Source organism: Ceratotherium simum, chromosome 2 (genome assembly GCF_057802395.1).
Source record: "Ceratotherium simum simum isolate JZ-2026a chromosome 2, ASM5780239v1, whole genome shotgun sequence".
In the NCBI taxonomy this organism is placed as follows: domain Eukaryota; kingdom Metazoa; phylum Chordata; class Mammalia; order Perissodactyla; family Rhinocerotidae; genus Ceratotherium; species Ceratotherium simum.
The window spans coordinates 26,828,821-26,852,508 of NC_141901.1; the positions used below are offsets into that span (position 1 = coordinate 26,828,821).

The 23,688-nt window shown below is 43.4% G+C and overlaps 2 protein-coding genes across 2 annotated transcripts in view; one reads left to right on the forward strand and one right to left on the reverse strand.

Annotated features, from left to right (window-relative positions):
• Window positions 1–23,688, forward strand: part of C2H1orf74 (chromosome 2 C1orf74 homolog) — a 116,444-nt gene that overhangs the window by 89,368 nt on the left and 3,388 nt on the right. Inside the window, exon 3 of the mRNA XM_087439637.1 lies at window positions 23,501–23,647. Coding sequence (XP_087295763.1) covers window positions 23,501–23,647 — 147 coding nt within the window. The remainder of the gene's footprint in view (window positions 1–23,500; window positions 23,648–23,688) is intronic.
• G0S2 (G0/G1 switch 2) lies at window positions 5,993–7,137 on the reverse strand. The gene is made up of 2 exons (XM_014783316.2): window positions 6,933–7,137; window positions 5,993–6,783 (listed from the first exon to the last, which is right to left on the reverse strand). The coding sequence occupies exon 2, from the start codon at window positions 6,740–6,742 to the stop codon at window positions 6,431–6,433; it is 312 nt and encodes a 103-aa protein (XP_014638802.1). The 5' UTR covers window positions 6,743–6,783; window positions 6,933–7,137; the 3' UTR covers window positions 5,993–6,430.

Consider the following 23,688-nt stretch of genomic DNA (forward strand, 5'->3'; position numbering starts at 1 on the left):
GTCTTTTATACTGTATTTTCTAGCCTTCTTAAGGCACTTTTTTTTTCATTTTACACGGCTGAGTTATTTAAATTTTTCCTTTCTTACCCTGCTGCTTTTAAATATTTTTCTCCAGTTGAAGGACAAAAAATTAACTGAACTACTTGGTACAGATCTGTAGTCCAGAACAAGTACCTAATAAAATCCTGAATAATGTAACAAATTTCTACCTGACTTTCTGAGGTTTAGGAAAATCCTTAATTATGACCCTTAATATGGATCCAGACCAGGGTTTAAATTTAACTTCTTTAGGGATGCTTCTGGTTTGGTAATTTATAAGGTGATTGCTTTTTTCCCAGAGAAAACTCAGAAGAAAAGGTGGCTCATGTAGAAGGTCAGGTAAACATGAGTGGAAAGAGAGAGAAATGAAATGAGAGTGGGTTTCAGAAGGTATCAGAGTGTTTGAGAGAGACCATACTAGAGTTAGAATTTTGTCTTTTAGGTCTCAGTATACTAATTAAAGAAGCTAACTATTGACTCTTTAGATTTCTGGGATTCCTCTTAAAAATATTAATTTATTCTGGGGTTCCTCTTAAATGAATTAATTTGTTAAATTTGACATGTCAAAAGTTCTCCATGATGGCCATTGTTATTCTAACTCAAAATTTTTGCCCTTACCAGAGTAAGTGCAAGAATTAGGATTACAGTACAACTTTATATGGGAAGCAAGAATCCTTCCAAGAGGAGGCTGCACTTTTGACATAGAAGAATCCAAGAAAGACAAGAGAGGCCACTTAGAAAGAGTGTGTACCTGAGAATGGTATCTTGGTGTCTCTTTCTAAGCAAAGGTTAGGAAAGGGCCATGCAATCAATGACCTGATAATCTTTGACCCCGGGGTACAGACTGAAAGTGACCTTCATTTACACATTGACAAGACAGAGAGTGCACTCATGAAAGTTTTGTACGGGACTCAAAGCTAAGTTTGACCAATTGCCTTTTCCTTGATTGATCACCGGTATAATGGACCTCCAACTGTTATTATCCCTTAGGAACAGCTTGGATTGGATTGGCCACTTATTGGACCATTCCATATGGAACACTCCCTTATTCATATATCAGAAATAAGGCATTCCAGTACAAAACAAAAACACATAAAATAAGACTTTATAATATAGACAAACAAAAGCAAAAGCAAAGTAAGCAGCAGGGGAATAAGCAGTTTAATGGCAAAAATATTTATCTAACAATACACTTCCAAAACAAAGGGTCTAATGAACTTATACAAGACCTATGTCTAATTACTCAATGGTACACCTCTCAACCAAAATGCCTAATGACCTTACACAAAGACCTAGGTATAATTATTTACCAGAATATACATCTGTTAACTAAAATTTCTAATTAGTTTATAAAAAACTGAGAACTAATGATTTTTATACAAAGGCCTGTTTGGTTACAAATCATAGAAGCCGTGAGAACTCAATGAATCTAGTTCAGATTATTGTCGAGACTGACTTACCTGGCAGCAGATGTGAAGGACAAATGGACTTTGGGCACAAGGAGCCCAGTAGGAACACTTCTTGGTTTTGGGGAAGCAGGCAGTTCACATAGGCGTACTTTCTCAGATGTAAGTGGACTGACATCATCTATAGAAGCATATTTATTTGTTGATTGGCTGGCACTCTGAAGTATATTTATAGAGTGAGTCAGTTCCTGGTTGGCTGACCCTCAGAAGTGAGGGGCTATTACTGATTGGTTGGCTTGTAAAAGTGTGTTAACTGAGATGAGTTGTCATTGACTGAGCCAATGGGTTTAAAACTGGTTCTGGATACCATGATTATAGAACAATCAAACTTGTCCTAAGAATGTGGAAAGTTTTTAATATTCTCGCAGTTGATACCTGCTATTTGTTTCACTAGAGCATAGTGCAAGTTGGTATCTTATATAGCACAAAATTATGTGTTTATTTATATTAATAGGTCAGAATCTTGTGATGTTTTGCAAAGAGCAAGGTGACCAATAAGTGTTTCACTGTGACCAAATTTGAGAATCACTAGGTTCAGCAACTAGGTTACGGTATTTTCTAAAAGGCCAAAACATTAGGTAGATAAACTTAATCAGGAAAGAGTTTATTTTTGGAAATAAATTCATTACTTGTGTGTGTGTGCGTGTGTATGAGGAAGATTAGCCCTGAGCTAACATCTGTTGCCAATCCTCCTCTTTTTGCTGAGGAAGATTGGCCCTGGGCTAACATCCATGCCCATCTTCCTCTACTTTATATGTGGGACGCCTGCCACAGCATGGCTTGATGAGTGGTGAGTTTGTCTGCGCCCGGGATCTGAACCTGTGAACCCCGGGCCGCCAAAGCGGAGTGTGCAAACTTAACTGCTACACCACTGGGCCGGCCCCTTGAATTACTCTGATTTCTTAATGACCTAAGATCTGCTTCCTTTTACTCCTATTTGCTAGTCCTAGTTTTGCATTTTCAAGCCGCATAAAATAAGTCTATTTTATTGGACTTTATTGGATCAGTATGGCAGCCCTTCAAATATTTCGAGACAATTGTTATGTAACACTATTGTATCTTCTTCTCTCTAGCGATCCATTTAATTGTTCTGTATGTGACAGGGTTTCTGGACTTTTATCTGCCCAAGTCACTCTGAACTATGCAAGTTTTTGTTTGTCAAGGTCTCTCTTGAAATATAACAACAACAACAACAGTAACTATCATTGGCTGAAAGCTTACTATCTGCCAGGTACTGCTCTAAGCACTTTACATGGATTATCTCATTTAATCCTTAAAATCATGCCATGAGGAAAGTACTATTTTATAGATGAGGAAAGAATTTAGGTAACTTGAGGTAGAGAGTTTATAAGTAACCTGTCCAAGGTCTTAGAGCTAGTGTCGGAATTCAAACCAAGCAAATCCAGGCTGTCTGATTTAAATTCTTTGGTTTCCCACCTGCCAGACTGCAAAGTAAAATAATACCACTCTCTCTTCCCTTTTTCTGGTTATTCCACATCTACCAATTAGGTGTTAGTTTGTTTTGGCAGCCCTGTCACAAGCTCTTGTTGGCTTATATCAAGCTTGTAATCGGTGAAAATACCTAGGTCTTTTTCACACTATCTACTGCTAGAAGAAGGCTTCATAATTCTGTGGTCATGCAACTGATTTTTTGGACCTAAATTCTGTTACTGTATCCTCTTCCCTATTCAGTTTCAATTGGTAGCGTCAGTCATAGTTCCAGCCTGTTGAGTCATTTTGAATCCTGACTCTCCTGTCTCAGCTCTGCATCACCAACAGAACTGGTAAGTAGACTTTCTGTCACTTCTCCTAGGTTGCTGATAAAATTGCCAATTTTATCAGGGCCAAGGACCATTTTTGTCCCAGTGTTGGAAGAGGGACCTATCATGTTTGATCACAACCAGGCATAGTCTTGCGAGACCACCTCAGAATCTTGATTCTGAAACTATTAAGCAAACCCTTTTCCCTTACTTTCCTTTATCCTGGGGTTTCTAAAACTCAGTCCTATTGACATTTTGGACTGGAGAATTCTTTGTTGTGGGTAGCTGTCCTGCATGTTATAAGATGGTTAACAGCATCCCTGGCTTCTACCCACTAGATATGTCTCCAGACATTTTCAGATGTCTCCTGGGGGGACAAAATTGCTCCCTCTCCCATTGAGAACCACTGCTCTAACTTCATAATAGACGAATTGAGCAATCAAGTATTTATTAAGAACCTACTGTTTGTCTAGGACTTGATAATTTTTATGAACACTCAAGAGGAACACATAGTCCTTAAGAAGATTATACTCTGTCCCTGGAGGAAGTGGACTCAGTTCTGTGACAACCAGTCTTTTCCCCTTCTAATCTAGAGCTTCTTGCTATGATTTGAATTCCTGAGGAGGAAGCTGGGTAGAGCTAGACATCAATTAGGCATTCTTGGGAGCTTGCCCTCCCTCTTTTCCTACCAGATAGCTAGTTTTCTTTCTTTTTTTCTTTTTCTTCTCTTTTCTTCCTTTCTTCCCTCCCTTCTTCCTTCCTCCATCCCTCCTTCTCTCTCTCTCTTTCTCTCCTTCCCTCCTTCACTCTCTCTCCCTAAAATATAGCTACACAAAACAACTGGAGAAAAAGGTCCATTACTGAGTGATTCAGTATGAGACCCAGACTGTATGACCTGTAGGAATTCAGAGAAATGAGAAGATCAGTGAGGACAGAGAAGATTTCAATAGCTTGGACTTGATTGAGTTGGGTAGTTCGAACATGTATAGGCACGAGACATAAGGTTGAAACTAAAAGTATATAGACATTACCTACATATTTAGGCAACTATGTAAAAAAAATATGTATTTTTCGTGTATAGGCAAACCAAAAAATATAGACATTACTTTCTAAACCAAAAATTGGAGTACATGATTTGATATATAGTTTGACAATAAGCAGAATATTTGAAATCGTACCTCTCTTGGAGAATTTGAGGTATATACTCTCAGAAGGTGTGGAGATTGTGGGTGGGAGGACATTCGGGTGGGAAGAGTAATATGAACAAAGATGTGAAAGACCAAAAGGGAATAGCAGGGTACCAGGGTTCCAGCTGGGCAGCCTGAGAAATCAGGTGAGAAGCTGAGATGGAAGCAGATCACGAACACACGGAAAAATCTGGCATGGGAGTTTGGTCTCTGATGTTTCTTGAGTGGGGGAGCAGCAGGATGAAAGGTATTGAAGGAAAAACAGTCTGGCGGTGGATCATTTTGGGGAGAATGTGCTAAAAGGTGCAAGAGGTGGTTTGAGCTGTTGAGAGCTGGACAAGGTGGTGGCCAAATGCGCAGAGGGATATAAATACAATAGGAGAGGCATTTTGGAAGAATAAGATGGGGTGAATTCCTAAGAAGGTTTTTGGACATTTAAGATGAGGCTATGTCTTAATATAGGGCCAAGATTCCCATTTTCTAAACTGGAAGAACAGTGGTGCCACTGACATTCTTCTCCTCCTTTAAATATGTCTCTTTTCCCTTGATCTCACCCCATTCTGACTGCTCTTTTGTTTGGAGTGAGAAGGATAGATTTCAGGGAGAGATGACCAGGGGCAGGAACCCTGGGTAGGATTTGAGCTGACAGAAATAAAATGGAGGAGGGTGTGTGTGTGTGTGCGTGGGAGAGGGGTGGTGGTGGAGAGAGTCTGATCAGAGGCAGTGGCACAAGCCATTGGTACATTTGGCAAAAATGCGTAGCCATTAATGACAAGAGTGAAATGTCTGTACCTGGTTAGGGCAGGAGACATGTTAAAATCACAAAGAGAGTGGCATCAGGCCATGCCCCTAACTACCTCTCTAAGGGCCGTTGTTTGAAATTTCCTTTGCCAATCCCTATAGAGCCACTGAATTAGTTATTACCACAGAGCAAGCTCTGTCCCTGGAGGAAGAGGACTCAGGTCTGTGACAACCAGTCTTTTCTCCTTCTAACCTAGAGCTTCTTACTATGATTTGAGTTCATGGTGAGGAAGCTGGGTAGAGCTAGACATCAATTAGCCATTCTTAGGAGCTTGCCTTCCCTCTTTTCCTACCAGCTAGCTAGTTTTCTCTTTTTCTTTCTTTCTTTTCTTTTTCTTTCTCTCTCTCTCTGTTGCTGAAATACAGTTAGGAAGAAAGAGGTCTCAGCCGTAGGAGCCTCTGGGGTGCAGGTGTGAGACGGCAAATGGGTTTTCTGCCCTAGAATTAATCATTATCTCTCATTCACATACTCTAGCTTAGAAGTTGATACATCTTCTGATCTTAAAATGCTAAATCTGGTGGGACTTATAAAAGTTTCTCTCTTCCCACCCCTAACATGAAACAAAAGTAAATCCTCAACAGACTTATAAGCATGTAATATGAATAGCAGAGTCCCCAGCAGTGAAGCAAGTGTTGCCTGACCTTCAGGAGGCTGCTCTCTCCACAGTGCTCAGGTAAGACCCCCTTCACCAGCATGCCCACCCTCCCTGCTGCCCACCCCAGGGGACCATGCCTGGAATCAGATACTGAGATGTAGTATAAAACATTTTTTATTTCAAAATGCAAAATGGTGGTCACTGTAATAATAATAATAATATAATAATAATAATAATGATAATAATAATATGAAAAGCATTTCTCCTCCCTCTGCCCCAGTGCAAAATGGTAGATACACTCAGATAGCTTAAAGATACATAGTTTTGGATACATCATCCTTCTGCACTGCTGCACAGCAGCAAAACTCAATCCCAAACTCCTTTTGGTGGATCCATGTGGTAGTTCAGTTCTGGAAGTCAGTGGCTTCTCAGAAGGAAGTCCAAACAGCACAGGACTCCTGCTCTCTCCCACTTGAGGTTGACCTGCGCTCTCTTTCTTGCCTTGCCCTCTCTCTCTGTCTCTCTGTGTCTCTAGCTCAGTCTTCTCTCTCTCCCCCTCCCTCTGCTGGTCTCCCAGGTTCTTAGGAGGCATGCTGCCGGTTGGAGAGGGCCCGGGTGCAGAGGATGGCCTCCTGCTGCTTGCCTTTCTCCAGCAGGGCTTGTGTCGGGAGGGCTTTTCGCTCCCGGGCGGCCTGCAGCGCGGCCACAGCTGCCTCCTCCTCCCGCAGGCGCCTGGAGGCCGTGAAGGGGCTGCACACAGTCTCCACCAGGCCTATCACCACGCCGAAGAAGGCCAGCACGCTGCCCAGCACGTACAGCTTCAGCATTTTCCGGTTCGGCTTCTGGGCCATAATCTCCTTGGCCAGAGGAATCAGCTGCTGGACCGTTTCCATCTCGGCTCTGGGCTCTCTAGGCTGTCGGGGGTGGGAGTGACCTGCGGGAGCGGCAGAGCAGGAAAGGGGGACGTTTAGCCACTGAAGGATAGCTCCAGCTTCCGAGCACCCCTTACTCAGCTCTCTTGGGAGAGGCCCGCTGAAAGGGGTACCCACGCGGGACCCCGCGCCCCCGCGCCGTCGGGCTCACCTTGGTGCTGCAGCGCGAGCAGGAGGCAGCGCGAGCTGGGGGTGGCGACGTACCGGCGGTCGGCGCGTCCGTCGGTCCGCCGGGCCTCTGCGTTCTCCTCCTCGTCGGCAGCCGCGGCTCTCCCAGATGGAGACTCCGCAGCTGGCACCTTGTCAGCGTCCCGGGGACGCTTATATCTTTTCTCCGAGACCCGCCTCCTGGGTTCCCTTGGCTGGGGCCAGCGCAGCACCGGCCAAAGAAAGGAGGAAGGGCGGGGGGAGGAGCAGGGCAGGGACTTTGGGGGAGGCGCCCACGAACTGTGCACGCCCGGGCCCGTGTGAGCTAGGGCTCCCGGGAGGCGGAGGTCGCGCGGGGGGTGCGGGGGAGGGCAGGCCTGGACGAGGAGGTCCCATTCCGGGTGAGCGCAAGGGTGAGGACGCGGAGCCCGGGGAAATATCCGCGTACATTTCCGACATGACTCTTTCTGACTGGTGTGGGTGGGCGCACAGCTTCCCTCGTCCGGGGCAGCCTGAGAAGGATCCCTTATGAGGACGTCTGGGGGCTCTACCTAACTGAAAAATCTTTAGTTTTTATTCAGATGGTTGTCATCTTCCCACGTGTGTGGGGTTCAGAGGGGAGAAGGCAAGGGGGAGGGATCTGGGTAAGAAACAGAACAGATCTCCAGGCTCTGCATAACACTGGCTGTGCGTACTGTTTCTTTCCAGCCTGACTGGTTTTGTTCACTGGTGCTTGCATTGCTAGGGTCGCTTGATAGACTATTCTTTGAAGGTGCCCTTTTGTGCACAGAGGTATGGGTATGTGTGTGTGTGTGTGTGCTCCATGTCAGTCTCTGTGCCTGCAGGTGCGTGTATATATACTTCTGCATATCAAGGAACAGCCATTAAATCCAAATTGTCTGCACTCCCATTTGAGAGGTGAAGTTGGGGGCTGGGGGAGGTGAAGACGGAAGGGGGGCTGTTGGTAAAATTTGCTGGTCTGGAATGCAAATATTTCATGCTCTCCTCCATAATTATTTGCCACTTCCCTGGATCTGGGGGTGAAATTCCCCTGTGCCAGCTCAGCTTTATCATAGAAGCAGTTGACAGTTTAAGGGCAGAAGGGTGAGAGTAGATAGTTTGTGCAAGAAGCTCAAGAGTGGAGGGTACTCTTGAAAGCGTGAAGAGAGTGGGATTGATTGTGTCTAGGATTAAACATCATCCCTTTGGAGAGGTGGGTGTTCTGATTTAGCTTTGTTATCCATAGACCCGAGTTAGCAAGTAAGAGAAAGGAAGAGACAAATAGGCCAAAGGGCTTCAAGCAGGGAGAGGAAGAGGGCAGGGGGAGAAGGGGGAAATCAGACTGCCCAGAAAATTGCAAAGGCCTGTGATGCAATCTTGCGACAGCCTGTCACAGTCAGTTGGGCTGAGCCCTGCAGGGAGGGACAGGGGAAAGGGCTGCTTCAAGGATCAAATATTTGAGTCATTGGAAATTTTAACACTAATTGTTCTTTGGTGCCTGAGGCAATTTCCGAGACAATTCAGTTAAAAGAGGCAACACTGACAACTACCCTTGGCCTTGGCTATTAGTAGTTTAGGTAATAGGATTTGTGTGTGCCGTTTGGGCAAGGTTACCTAAATAGCAGATTTACGATTCTACCTTTTAGTTCGTACACAAGCAGTCAAAGTGACAAGGGGCCAACTAGGGATTATTCCTGGAGGATTGTGTCTCCTGTTTATTATTCTTTTAACCTTGTCAAGCAGGAAAATTCTGTAGTGAGGGACCAAGCTGAGATTAATATCAGTCTGCATTTTCTATGAATCTTCCTTATAATTTTGGAGAAGTCTCTAATAACTGGCAGAGACGGTTTGTGAGCTTCCTCAAGATCTGTGAATGTTCCAAACATTGTGGCTGCTGAAAGAGCACATGATGTGCATCTTAAGATCAGGGCTTTTCCCTGGTTTCTGCTCTAAAGGTGAGTCAGCCCAGCTTTGGACCCAAAACTCCAAAATTGGCTTGTCAGTAATCATTTCCGGTGTTGCTGTAACTGAAATACGCAAACCACACGTCTTCCAGGGTCAGGAGACTGTAATTTACCTGGGGTTCCCGTTTCTTGTGATTTGCTGTGGTAGAGCACATCACCACCTCAGATAAGTTCCCCTCTTTCTCTCTTTGATAATCTGGCATCGACCTCCAGGCCCCACCAGCTTGCTGGCCAGGGCTGGGCAGAGAGGGCAGCAAGTGGCATGGATTGGAGTTGCCGGTAGATTTGATGTTCCTGGTTTGGATGGTAGCTGGGACTGAGTGGAAGATGGTGGGAATAGAAGGGTCACCTCATGCTGAGGAATTTCTGACACAGCTCCTCTGTCTGAGTGAGGAAGAGAACCCAGCTTCCAGGGTAGCAGGTTAGGTAGGGTTTGGGAAACTAAGCATGTGCTTTAAGTGTGCTGATGTCACTTTAGAGATGTAAAGCCTTGTGTTGTTGCATCACGCAGGTCAGACACAGGTGACAGCTGTGAAAGTCAGATCAGTCATAGGGTGACCAGCCGTCCTGGGTTGCCTAGGGCTGGGGGGTTTCCCAGAGATGCAGGACTTAACAGTCTGAAGGCTGAAACTGGGATAGTTCTGGGCAACCTCAACAGTTGGTCACCCGACCGTTGAGTCTATCCCAACATTTAATTCTTGCCATTTCTAGGAAGGCAGGGAGGGCCAGTTTAAAATTTATTTATTTTGCTTTCCAAATCCCTTTCTCTTAAACATTAAAACACCCAGAGCCATCGGCAGAGGAAACAATCACGAAGGGGCAACAGGTAGTCCAAGGGGTAAGTGCTGAAGGGGGATAGAGCTGCCCCAACCACTGTGCCTTGGGGTTTGAAGGAACAGGGGACAGAGCTTTTTTGGATGGTTGGCTGTGTATGAACCTCAATTATTAATATTATTATTTTGTTACCAGCTGCTTGCTGCCTGGCAAAGTCACTGCCCACCCCTGGGATTCTGGGAGGCTGGAGGGAGGGGATCATCATAGGAGATATGATAAAACTATTTGTTTTATCCAGTCCTATTTTTTTTCCAGTCGTTTAGTTACTTTCATTTCATGTAAATTAGTTTTGGAAAGAAAGTTTCTTATTCCTCAAATATCAATGGAAGATTTTAAAATTTACGTGTCTAGCCATTATCTTCCTCTGATCTTGTGGATTAGAGTTCTAGAGTCTAGACATTTCTGTGTGGGTATTCTGCTTTCATCGCAAGCTTGATACACTTACAACAAGACTCCCTATTTTCTCTGTACTCTTACAAACTAAGTCACTGTCTCAATATTCTTATTTCTAACAGTGGCATCTCCATTTTACCTGTTCTCTGGGTTTGAAACATTGTGGCGTTTTCTTGGAGAGGCCTTCCTTGAAGAGTCCCACCATTCTCTACCCAGTGCCCTGCTTTGTTTTTCTTCATGGCATTCAGTACCTGACTTTATATTGATATGATTATTGGTTTGCTTTTGTATTATCTTCCATGCCCCTTGGAGGATGAGCTTCATGAAGGCTGAGATTTTGTTTTGTTCTTCCCTGTGTCCCCAGGGCCCAGTATAATCCTTGGCATATAGTAGGTCCTTAATAGGTAACTATGAGATTAATGAATGTGTTCCCCACTGGACTATGAAGGCTGGCTGGGGAGGGACCATGTCTATTGTTTGCATGCAGTCAGACTTTTAGTGGATGCTCAATGAAGCATTCAGGGTTTTTTTTGGACAGTTCTTTTGCCTTTAGTCCTCTCCTTTATAATCCATCTCAAATGCTACCACAAATAAATCTTCCTAAAATTAAATTTTTATTCTTAATTGCCTATTTAAAGCCTGGATGATTTCTTGTTGCCCACATGATGAACCCCTGGATTCTGCATGTTGAATTTACTTGATAAATATTCTTGGAACCCAGGACCTCTCTGATCTGATCTTCCATACTCATCAACTTTCTATCCCATTCTTCTCCAACAAGAACCCCGTGCCCCACAGATGGGTTTCTCATAGCCCGAGAAACAATTTATTTGCATTGTTGCTGCTTCACCTTTGTTCATACTCTTCTTCCTACCTGAAATGCTGTTCTCTTTCTACTCTGTCTTCCTCCCTTCCGTTCATATGCTCCAAGAAGCCACCACCGCCTGTGCCAGCACACCCTGATCTCTCCTTTCTGTGAATTTCAGCGGCCTTTGTGGCTCATACTGCACAGGTTGGCACTGCATTGTCTACTGTTTTATACAGCTCTCTCATTGTCTCCTGTGGGCTCTCCCTGTCTCTGTGGAAGACCAGATCTTTGTACCTTTAATGGTGCTAACATATCTAATAGGGGCCCATTAATACTAGGTATAGTGGCCTGAAAGTCAGTACTGGAATACAGATTGCAAAATGATGAGTTAAGACTCTCGTGGGAGGTTATTTTGGGCACAGTGGCTTGTCCTTGGCTGAGAGCCTTGGGATTGAAATTGCCCAAGGCCTGGCAACTTGGCCTAGTTTCCTCCACTCTGGCTTCCTCACCTTTCACTTCCACTCCCAACTTAGTGTCTGATATTACAACGATTGATTCACTGTGTTGGGCACCCCTCCAACCTGCTCCTAGGACCCCAGGGCCTTGACAAATCCACACTATGAGGAACAGACCTTTCATAGACGTTTTGCTTTTGTCCCTCATGGCTTCTGGCCAAGCAGAGCCACTAGCTGCTGGGGCATGCAGGATGTGCTGGGAGCCTTGGGTAACCATGGGCATTCTGCTGCCCACGTACCACTTCTGAATTGCAGCACTGTACTTGATGAGTTTGAATCAGCTCAAGGAACTTTCCCCAGGCTCAAATGTGAGCTAGACTTAAGAGTCTAGGGCTCTGGAATTGAACAGACTCGGGTTTATTCAAGGTCAGGGTCTGACCTTGGTCAAGTGACTTAACTTCTCTAGCCCCATTTCCTCATCTGTAAAGTGAGGGTGATGAGCACCTATTAAATGCGGTGGGGGGAAGACTGAATGAGCTCGAGCACTCACTATAAAGGGCTTAGCAGCCTGTCCCAAATGAAGTAATCAATAAATGTTATTGATTCAGTTATTTTTCAGTTGTTTTTGCTTCCTGATCCATGTCAGCAATTCCCGTGGTCCTTTATCCCAGCCTAGGACATTCGTATTCCCTAGGTGACATGTAGGCAACAGTAAGGTCCAAAAACATTGTTGAAGCCAGCCATGTAACCTATACCATGTTAGGTATAGTTATAGAAAGCAGACTACAAAATTATCCTTGCTCTCAAAAACTTAGTCAGGTAGAGGACACAGATATGTAAATAAGTTATTGCTGTATACTAGGATAAGCCCACTAATAGAAATGTATATCAAGTAAACAGAATAGGATGAGAAATGTATTGATTCAATTTGGGAAGGAGGTGGTCAAAGGAGCCCTAAGAGTCGATGATGCCTGAGCAGCTTAGAATATTAAAGGATGGATAGTGTTCACCTGGTGACTCTGGGAGGGAGTGGGGGTTCGGGATTGGGGAGCCTGGAATGAGAGAGGACTGCATATGAAAAGGGGAGGATGCATGAGAAAACATAGCATGGTCTAAGAGAAGTTAGACAAGATTGGTGATAGAGCATAAAGGATGGGTTTTGGGAAATGGCAGGAGATGAGGAGGAAGTAGTAGGCAGGAGCCCAAGATTGAACAATTGTGTAAGTGATCAACTGCATATGCCATGCCTAGGAGCTGTGGACCACTCCCTTCTTCTAGAAACACATTCTCTTTGGCTTCCATGATTTCTTATTCTCCTAGTTTTCCTCCTACCCTATTCTGGACACTCCTTTGTTCTTTTTCTCACTTTTGCTTATTATCCAACCTCTAAATGTCAGCATTTCTTGGGGCTCAGTCCTGGACCCTCTTTGCTTATTCTACATGCTCTCTTTAGGTGATTTAGTTTACTCGCAAGGCTTCCATTACTGCCTATGCAGATGACATACAAATCTGAGCTCTAGACCTGTGTCTCCCCCTGCCTATCCAACATCATCACTTGGATACCTTGCAGATATCAAAAGCCAAATTCAATATTTCTACCCCGTAAACTTGCACCACCATCTTTCTTAGTCTAGTCTTCACCGTCTACCTAGTAGCTCAGCTCCTAAGCCTGGGAGCCATTCTTTACTTCTCTCTCTCTGTCCCCTCTCATATTTAAACAATCACCAAGACTTGTCATTCTGTGTCTTAAATATCTCTTGATTTTATTTGCTTTTTACAATAATAAGGAGCTGAATTGTTCTGCAACTACATCAGCTTTAAAGAAGACCCCAAGCTCCCGAGGAGAATGCAGCCACCGGACGCCTTAATATTAACCTTATGAGACCCTGAGCTGCTGTGCCCAGACGTCTGACCTGCAGAAGTGTGAGCTAATAAATAGATGTTGTCTTAAGCTAGTAAGTTTTTGGTAATTTGCTATGTAGTAATTGAAAATTAATAAAGGAGCATGCTAGGAGCTCCTGCTGGGATTACAAGAGAAAACCCATTCAAAACTTGATAAGGACTAGAAAGACTAACCAGGTTGGGGAGAAACTGGCTTAGATTCTATGGTCCATTATCATAAGGACTTCCTTGCAGACACCTTGTACTCCCTTGCCCTTCTCTGTTTCTTTCATATTTACCTAGAAAGGCTTAGCCATGGTTGGAGTCAGCTATCCACTCTGTATCAATCTATATCCAAGCAGTTTATCATTGTTGGAGAAAATTACCCAACCAGGCTGACTGTAAATTCAAGATCACAAATCTCAAATGGGCGGTTAGCTATAGTTTGTTATGTTTTCCAAGTCAATTATTTTTATCACTTTTGAGAAAGATTTTTCCACACTTTCTCCCTCTTCTCAAACAGGCTATATCTTCCTCTGCTCTGACACCTCATGCTCTGGTAAAAGAGCAGGAATCAGACAGGAGCTACTTCATTTTCCAACCAAGCCTATCTGCTTCAGCACCCACCTGCTCTACCTTCTGTCACATTACCAGGGAGGAAGCATCCCTGATTCTTTCTAGATAGAGTTGTCCATCTTATCCTGATTCATCTATTTAAGGTCTTGAGGGTCCATGAATAACTTAGGTTGCTTTAGGCTACAAGTAAGAAAATATAATTGAAAGGGTTTAACAATAAGAAAAATATATTATTTCATGAGATAAGGATTTCAGGATTGATTAATTGAGTAGCATAACCTCAAGAACCCAGGTTCTTTCCACCTTTCTCCTCTGATATCTTCAGCATGGAGACTTGTTACAGTCTAGCTCACATTATGGTTCCAATATATGGTTCCAAAGTTCCAGGCATTGTATTCAATATGACAACATACAGTGAAAGGAGAGAGGCTGTTCTTTCTTTTTTATCCACAAAAAAACCTTTTCTAGAATCCCCTGAGACACTTTCTTTCATTGGCCCCAACTGGGTTGAATGCCCATCTCTAAGACTGCTTATGAAGGAAAGGATTATCATCATAAGCTTAGACCAGTGGTTCTCAAAGGTTCTCCCTGGGACCAGCAGCAGCAACATCACCTGAGAACTGTTGAGAAACACAATTTCTTGAGCCCTGCGCCAAACCTACTGAATGAGAAATTCTGCGTGCAGGACTAGCTGCCTGTGTTTTTAAAAGTCCTCCAGGTAATTCTGTTGTATGCTGAAGTTGGAGAACCACTGGCTTAGGCTAATCTCAGAGCTGAGGAAAGGACAGCTGCTCTTAGAACTTGAAAAACACCGAGGATCTTTAAGCAAGGAGGAAGGAGGGTATGGATTTTGGATAGGAAGTCAATTTCCTGCCAGATCCTCCTCTTTCCTGAGTAATCATTTTCTCCTTCTTTATTATAGTATTCCATCAGCATACAAACATACTCTAATATCTGTATCTTAAAAAATCTAGTCCATGACCCCAGATCACTAGGTAGCAGCTGCCAGAATTCTTTGATCCTCTTCATAACTAAAACTGTTTATTATCAATTGTCTACAATCACTGTATCTATTTTTTCATCAGCCATTCACTCTTTTACCCACTCCTGTCTGGTTTCCATTCCCACCACCCCACCAAAATTTAATGGGATGTTTATTGAATGAACTGAATTTTAGTATTCAACAGATATAGCCATTTCTTCCTTCTGGAAACGCTTTTTTTCTCTTTGCTTGAGGCACAGTGCACTCTCCTGCTTTTCATCCTACCATATTGGTTTCTTCTTAGAAACTCCTTTATTACATCTTTCTCCTCTATCAATCAGTAGTTCTTGACCTTGAATGCACATTAGAATCACTGCGGAGCTTTCAAAACTTCTGAAGACTAGGCTGCACTCTGGACCAATTAAATCAGAAATCTTTCCAGGTAGGACCCAGACATCAGTAAATGTTTAAAGCTTTAAAGGTGATTCCAATGTGCAGCCAAGGTTGAAAATCACTGCCCTTAATGTTGGGGTACCCCAGGGCCCTACCATGATCCCTCTCCTACACCTACATTATTTCCCTAGGTCAGTGGTTCTCAGCCCTGGCTCCACTTTAGAATTATCCTGGAAACTTTTAAAAACTACCATTGCCCCAAGATGAATTGACTCAGAATTCTTGGGGTGATTCTAATGTACAGCCAGAATTGTGAACCACTTCCTAGATGGTTTCTTACAGTTCCATAGATTGAGACTCAGTGCTTTCCTATAGAACTTTCTGCAATGATGGAAATGTTCTATGTCTGCACTGTCCAATATGGTAGTCACTAGCTACTTGTGTCTGTTGAGTTCTTGAAATCTGGCTAAAGTGACTGATGAACTGAATTTTTAATTTTATTTAATTTTAATTTATCTAAATGTAAATTAAATAACCCCATAAGTGTGGCTAGTGGCTACCATATTGGACAGCATAGCTCTATATGCTAGCTCTGAAATTTGTTCATCTCTCTTGAGCTTCAGGCTTATATATTAAGCTCTCTAATAAGTGTCTCTTCTTGGATATTCAACAGGGTATCTTTAACAATACATACAAGATGAAATTCTTGATTTGTTTCCTTCAAAACTTCACACTTCTCCTAGTCCTCCCCATCTTGGTAAATGGCATTACCTTCTATCCAACTGCTAAAGTCCCAAACATGGAAGCCATCTTTTATCCCTTTCTTTTCCTTATCTCTCTCAACCAGTTTTTCAGCAAGTCCTCTTGGTTGTATTTCCAAATTTATAATTTGACTCCATCTACTTCTCTCCATCTCCGCTGCCTCCAACCTAGGCCAAGCTGACATTATTGCTCACATAGAATGGTCAAAGCTAAAAGTCGTTGCATCCTTAATATGTGCTTTCTAGGACCTTTGTATGTATTAACTTATTAATCCTTCAAATGACCCTACAAGATGGGTAAACTATTACCCCCATTTTCCAGATAGGGTAACTGAGGAACAGAAAGCTTAAGTAATGTGCTTCAGATCACGCAGCTAGTCAGTGGCAGAGATGGGATTCAAAACCAAATAGTCTGGTTTCAGAGTCCATATTCTTCACCATTCACGTCTCTGTCTCTCTGACCAAGGCCCGATGACAGGGGTTCTTCATCTTGGCTGCACATTGGAATCACCTGAGGAACTTTAAAAAATACCAGTTCTCACAATCCCACCCTAGACCAGTTCAATCTCTTGGGGTAAGGCCTAGGCATCAGCAATTAAAAAAAAAAAAGATTTCCGGGGAATTCTCCTACATAACCAGCTTTGAGAACCACTCCCCCTGTAAGACCAGGCCTCTGCCTGCCCTTCCCACCCCACCCCGATCACACTGCTCCCATCCCCTTCCTTCCCTAGAAGAGGCCAAGTTCTTCCTCCCTTAGGACCTTTGCTCCTGCTCTTCTCTGCCAGGGAATATCCTTTTCTGGTATCTCCTGGGGCTTGAATAAGACATTAGAGGTCCTAATTTGTAAAAAGATTGAGTCCTCCACCTTGCCCATGTAAGTCAAAATAGAAACAGTATTAAAGTTTAGTGTAGGAGGGACATATAGCATTCCAATTTTGCCCAAGGTGTCTACTTCCATGTCTTTAAAAAATATTAGATATAAAAATTTTCAAAAGAAATTGTGGTGCCTTTACTTTGCTGGCACCTTAAATGCATATTTAGCCTACCTTGGGAAGTCCAGCTCTAAATCTTTCAGGCTCACCCCAAGGGTCACCTGCTCAGAGAGATTCCTCTTATCCATTCTTTCTGCAGTGGCACTCCCAACGTCCTGAGACCCCCATCTATCATATCATCTGTTTTTTAATATTTCACAGAAAGCATTGAAATCTGTAATTGTCAGATTTAGATTCTAGTTTACTTGTTTATTGTTTGTCACCTCTGTGAAGGCAGGATCTTGTCTATCTTGTTTGCTGTTGCCTTGTTTGTTCTCACCTAGCGCATTGCCTGGTACAAAATAAATGCTCAATAAATATTTCCAGAATGAAAAAATGAATGAATGAATGCAGGCTGATTATGGCAAGTAGCAGTTAGTAGATTAATCCCAAGGCCAATAGCCAGCGTGGGTTGTTACCCTGTGAAAGGCTGTCTTCATGGAGTGGGATGAGAGAAGTGAGTTCACAAGAGGGAGAACTCCTGACGGGTTACAAGCATGATCCAGCAACCTGGTGAAGGTTTAGAGCTAAGGAGGGAGACAGCAGCAGGAACATGCTGTGATCTTGGATGAATTCTGGGGGCAGTCAAAGCTAGTATTTATTTTTAGGTTGTAATTTCCTTGTGTCACCTCTAAATTTTCAGTAAAATTTCTTAAACTCAACAGCTATGCGTTTTGTTCCTTGGAGAATAGAGGAAGGACCATGTGTTCCTATTTGGGGCCACAATAGGCTGGAGAGATCGGGGGAAGCATGGAGAAATGGTTAAAAAAAAGCTAGGGCATGTTTGAGGACAAGGAGCAACTAGCATGAATTTGTAGTATCTGTTAGCATCTCCCTAGAATTCTCAGAATTATGGTTATTTAGATAGTAGAGGAAAGAGTGACTTGGATGGCTAAAGAAGTCAAGGTCACTCTAGTTGCATAATTAATGAATTATTTGGCAATTATGTGTTTAATGTCTGTGTTCCATGAGGCAGTAGGCTCCCTCTGGACAGTGATTATGTCTGACTTGTCTACTGTTGGGTCACTGGATGCCTGGCATTGGGTGGGTGCTCAATAAATATTTGTTTTGTGAATAAGTGGTTCTGAATGTTTTTTGTGTTCCTGGGTCAAAAGTCAGAAGGGTCTGCTGGGATGTGATGAGGAGAACTGGAAGAAAAGCCCAGGCTCTGAGGATGAGGACCAGGCAGAGGCTGGGGGTGGAGAGGTTACAATATGCAGACTGACTTGTGGGAGGATTCAGACTTGAGGTCAGGCCCCTGGGACAACTGGGGGAGGGGGGAGTAACAGGACACTGTTGATCCCCAGTCAATGGACTTAGAAAAACAAATATTCCTAGACCTCCCATTTGGTTGTGGGAAGAGGTGTCTTAGTTACCAGGCTTGGTGCTCATTGGCTAAGGGTTGGGATGGGCCTGAAACTACCAGTGGGAGACATTATATTTGGCAGCACAAGGACAGGCAGGAATAGACAGACCTTTTGCTACACATGTTCCCTGATTCTCTGGGAGTGACAAAGAATCCTTCAAACATGTTTAGGAATTCTTTCTTCCTGAGACCCTCTCTCCATTTGTGCCCTCCTCTCCCCTGGACCCACATTTGTCCCTTTCATCACCTCTCAAGTTTCTGAAAGCTGGGTCTTGAATGCCTTGAGGACCTGGATACATGGTCCGGCCCCAGAAGTATTCAGTAACAAATACCAAAAGTACTGTCAGTTTGGGGCCGGCCCGGTGGCGTAGTGGTTGAGTTCACATGCTCCACTTGGGCAGCCCGAGGTTTGTGGGTTTGGATCCCGGGTGCAGACCTACACACTGCTCATCAAGCCATGCTGCGGTGGCATCCCACATACAAAGTGGAGGAGGATTGGCACAGATGTTGGCTCAGGGACAGTCTTCCTCACCAAAAAAAAAAAAAAAAAAAAAATAGTTCTGCCAGTTTGATTCTTGGCCTTTCCATCCTCAAGTACCAGCCATGGTGGATGGAACAGGAAGCACAGCCTTGGAAGCCTACTCATCAATGGATCAGCTCATCATGAATTTTCTCAGGTTCCAATTTTTAGGGGGAAAGATATTTATTTTTCTGAATGATTTTCTCTCTATATTGTCTTGAGAGGGAGTTATGGGATAATATTCATGGCATGATATTCTCCAAACACTTTTTGTTAGGTTTTCCCATGCCCCAAGGATCCATACTAACAAATCAGTGTCTATTTACTGAGCACTCTCTATGTGCAAACACTGGGGTGTGCACTTGTTAGGGGATAAAAAAAGTGGGCAAAGGTAGTCTCTGTCTTCAAGGAGTTTGCAATCAAGGTTTGGGGACAAATCACAAAATAACTAAAAGTTGAATGACCGTAAGTATGTATATTTGAGATAGAAGGGATTTACAAAACAGCACAGGACTGATTACCAATTGAATTATATAGGTAAGGAGTTCAGGAAGAATCACTGATCCAGGAATCTGATCTGAGTGTTGGATTTGGGGGGATTTAGCCAAGTACACAAGAGGTGGAGAGGGCAGTGTAGACAGTCAGAGTCGGATAAAGGAAGCCTAAGTGTGGTGAAGGGAACAGAATGGCTGGATCAGAGCACCTGTGCAAAGGGGAGCTATGTGAGTTAGGGCCAGAAAGGCAGGCTTTTCAGCAGGATCCTGAGAGCCTGGCTGTGGATTCTGGACTTTAATTTGGAGATGATGGAGAGTATACAGGTCAAAGTGCATACCAAATCCAACTCAGCAAATGGAACACTAGGCCAAAGCTCACAAGATGAAATGCAGTAGAAAAAAGTACAAAGGCATGTGTGTACTTCTTTGTGTTTGCATGTGTGTGCGCATGTGCATGCACGTTTTAAGAACGGCACAAATTCAAGATGGCAACAACCTATTTTGACAGTATTTGACTTGAGAAAGATAGAGGTGTTAATGTATCTATAAGCTCAACATGGGTCCTTGGTGTGATTTGGCTGGAAAAAGCCTCCTGTACATCAGGCTGCAGCAGCAGGAGAGTCTCCAGGATAGAAGTGGTATTCAGATACATTTTCTTCCCCTAAGTGCATGAAGAGCACTGCCTTGCTAAGGTGGGCCAGCATTCATATAGGAGCTTCCCCAGCTCTTTCTTGTGGGAGTTTTATTCTCAGGTGCTATATACATCCAGGTTTTTCCTAGATTCAGAGCCAACTTGATTTTCTCAGATCATTGCACATCTTCACACAGAGTTTACTGAGCCACTGGAGGTGATATTTTCAAATGTTGTCTTGGAAAAAAGTATCGATGTATAACCAAGTGACCAAGCATTTGTCTGAGACTGAGGGAGTCCTGGGATGTGGAGCTTTCAGACCTAAAATGAGAAGAGTCGTGGCAAACTGGAATGGTTGTTCACCCTACGACATACCAGAATCTTCTCCTTGAAGATTCCCCCCGCCCCCAGTGGTTTGTCTCTTAGAGACTGGAGTGGCCTACATGCCTCATAGATGTTTACCCTCTGGGTATAACTTGCAGAGATCTCACTGTCTATGTTTCTGAAGTTTTCCAAGGGGCAGTCTTGTGATGTTTTAGATTTTGCAAACCTAAAACATTCACCTTGTCCATTTCTCCTGCCAGTTTCCTTGAAGTGTCATATTCTACAAATTATCCCATATGACTTTTCCTTTTCATGAAAAACAAATTCCCTCAAGCTTGGGAGGGCCAAATGTTGTAATGGAAAAAGCATGGGCTTTGGGAGCTTAAAGATCTGCCTTTGGATTCTGCTTTTACCATATACTGGTTGTGGTAGACAATGCTATGTGTTCCTCACATCCTACTTCATTTTCCTCTTCTGGGCACATAGGAAGATCACTTAGGAGCCCTATGAGCTGTTCTGGCCAGCAGGTTGTAAGCAGAATGACTGTGTCCCTTCAGAGCTGGAGCGTGAATAACTGGGGAGAGTTCCTCCATGCTCCTCTACCCTTGCTGTCCTGACTAGTAAGGCCATGTGTCCTTGTTGCTGCAGCTATAAGATGGCAGAAGTCCCTGAGTGACTGTGTAGAACAGAGGACCTCTCCCCTCACCATAGTCTTGTTTCTTACTTTGTATGAGCGACAAATAAATGTTTGTTGTGTTAAGCTGCTGAGATTTTTGTGGTTAATTTATGACTGCAGCATAGCCCAGCCTAACTTGACTAAAACAGTAGTTCTGTACCTTCATCACTTTGGGCTGCTATGACAAAATACCATAGACTGGGTGGCTTAAGCAACAGACATGTATTTCTCACAGTTTTGGAGGCTAAAAGTCCAAGATTGAGGTGCCAGTAGATTGAGTTCCTGGTGAGAGCTTGCTTCCTGGCTTGCAGACAGCTGCCTTCTTGCTGGCTTCTCACATAGTGGAGACAGGGTTCTGGGGGCTCTTCCTCTTCTTATAACGGCACTAATCCCATCATGGGGACTCTACCCTCATGACTGCATCCAAACCTAATAATCTCCAAAGGCCCCCACCTCTTAATACTATCACACGGGGGGTAGGCCTTCAACATATGAATTTTGGGGGGACACATTCAGTCCATAATACTCTGTGACCTTGTACAGGCTACTTAATAACACTGAGGCTGTAAAAAAGGGAATAATAATATCTCCTTCAAAGAGCCATCTTAAGGGCTGCTTTGATGCTTAAATGAGATACTATAGAGACAGTGTTTAGCATGGTGCTTCATTCATAGCAAAGGTGGAAACTATTTTGTTCCCCTCTGTTCTCTTAGGAAAATACCTAGCCATTTCCTTCTGGAATAGTATTTTAACAAAGGAGTAAATACAACCCATAATGCCCAGAAAGCAGACATATGGTTTCCAGATGATGGAGGGATTGGGCCCATCTCTGCACTGTTGGTTCAGCTCCTGGTCCTTCACTTGGAGTGGTCTTTGATAAAGGGACCCATGCCCAGAAGATGCCACCGTGATGTCAGGCATCTGGACACCAGGACACCTGTGTTCACTTCTAAGCATCATATTTTAGGAAGATTATTGACAGGGGAACTTCTAGAGAAAGATGACCAAGTTAGGAAAAGTCTGGAAGCCATAGGAATGGGTGGACAACACACTACAAGTCAGATTTAGCAAATAAAAATACAAGAATCTCAGTAAAATTAGAGTTTCAGATAAACATTGGGTAATATTTTAGTATAAGTGTGCCCCATGCAGTATTTGAGGCCTACTTACACTAACAAGGCATTCCTTGTTTATCTGAGATTCAAATTTAGCTGGGCTCCATGTATTTTATCTGGCAATCCCAGTTACAAGGAGCTTTTGGTCTCTTGTTGGAGACAGCACACACACGTGAGAAAGAGATGTAACATCACAGTCATGAACACTTATGTGTATTATACTTGAACACTACTGGCTGCTGGGTATACAAATTTCTGAGTGAGAAGTGGGAAAGTTCGGGATTAGGTGGCGTTATCCTGGGAGAATTGCATGGGAGAGGCAAATTTGGATGAGAGTAGGAATTCTACTTATCCTCATTTCTTCTTTTCCCTCAAAATATAGATAAATGAGAACTGACTCTATTTCTTTCTTTTTGGTTTTCCCTAAGATGTATAAGCAAGAAGATAAGGTGTTACTAGTTACTTATTACATTTTCTGCCCTCCCTTCTTGTCTTTCTTTCCTTCCTCACGCATTCGTTAGAGCATACATTTATTGAGGAATTGTGCTAAGTGCTTTCTTGACATAATAAATCTAACAGTGCAAAGAAGAAATACTTAAGAAAGGGAAACCATATCTTATGAAATCTAGGATGACTTAGAAAACCTGTAGCAAACTCCCAGGCTGTCTGTGGGTTTAGTGGAAGGGGTCCAGGATGAAGGAGGGAGTGAAGAGAGGAAGGATTGATAACTTGTAGGTGGACAAAAATCACTCTCTTCACCCTGAAACTTTATTTTTACTGATTATTCTAGTAAAATACCCTCATTGTAGAAGATGAGAGCATACAGAGAAATATAAAGAGATGGGAAGTGTTAACATTTTGGATATTTTATCCCTGTCTTCTCTCTATTTTTTTTCTTCGGAGTTAAGTAGATTTTATGCACATTTGTTTTCTTATTTTTTCCCCCTGTTAACTATATCTCGTAAACATTTCCCCATGTTATTAAAACCTCTTTATCAATATTTTAGATAAGGAGGGGGTCAGTTTTGAATGATATTTTTGGGGGAAGGAATTAGATTTGATAAGGACTTATCGCCCTTGTGTCTCATAGGATATTGACCAGAATTTGATATGTGTAAGCAGAGGCCATAGGAAAAGAAAGTGCCTTTTCTCTCTAGCCCTCAGACTTGCTGGGCAATTGCCTTGAGTTAAGTATTAAACCTGCCATCCAGGCTAGCTTTGACTCCTATCTTTATCAGGTGTTGGACTGTGGTTTGACCAGCTCTTAAGGCCATAAAACAATAAGTCCGTCGTGCTTATGTTTTCTCCTCTGCTCTCTGTGTTTGTAAACACCATCCCCCCACCCCCACTGTGTCCTTCTCTGTTTAGGAAGGCCGAAAGCATCACCTGGCTCTTGGGAACCTTAGCTCCATTGGCCCTGAGTGGCCCCTCTTCCCTTCTGGTCCAGGTCATGGCTTCTCAGGAGTTGGCAGCCCTCAAGGAATAGAGCGGAATGCACGAAGCACAGATTCTCAGGTTGGGACCTGGGCCTCCCCTGGGGGAGGAGGAGGGGAGCA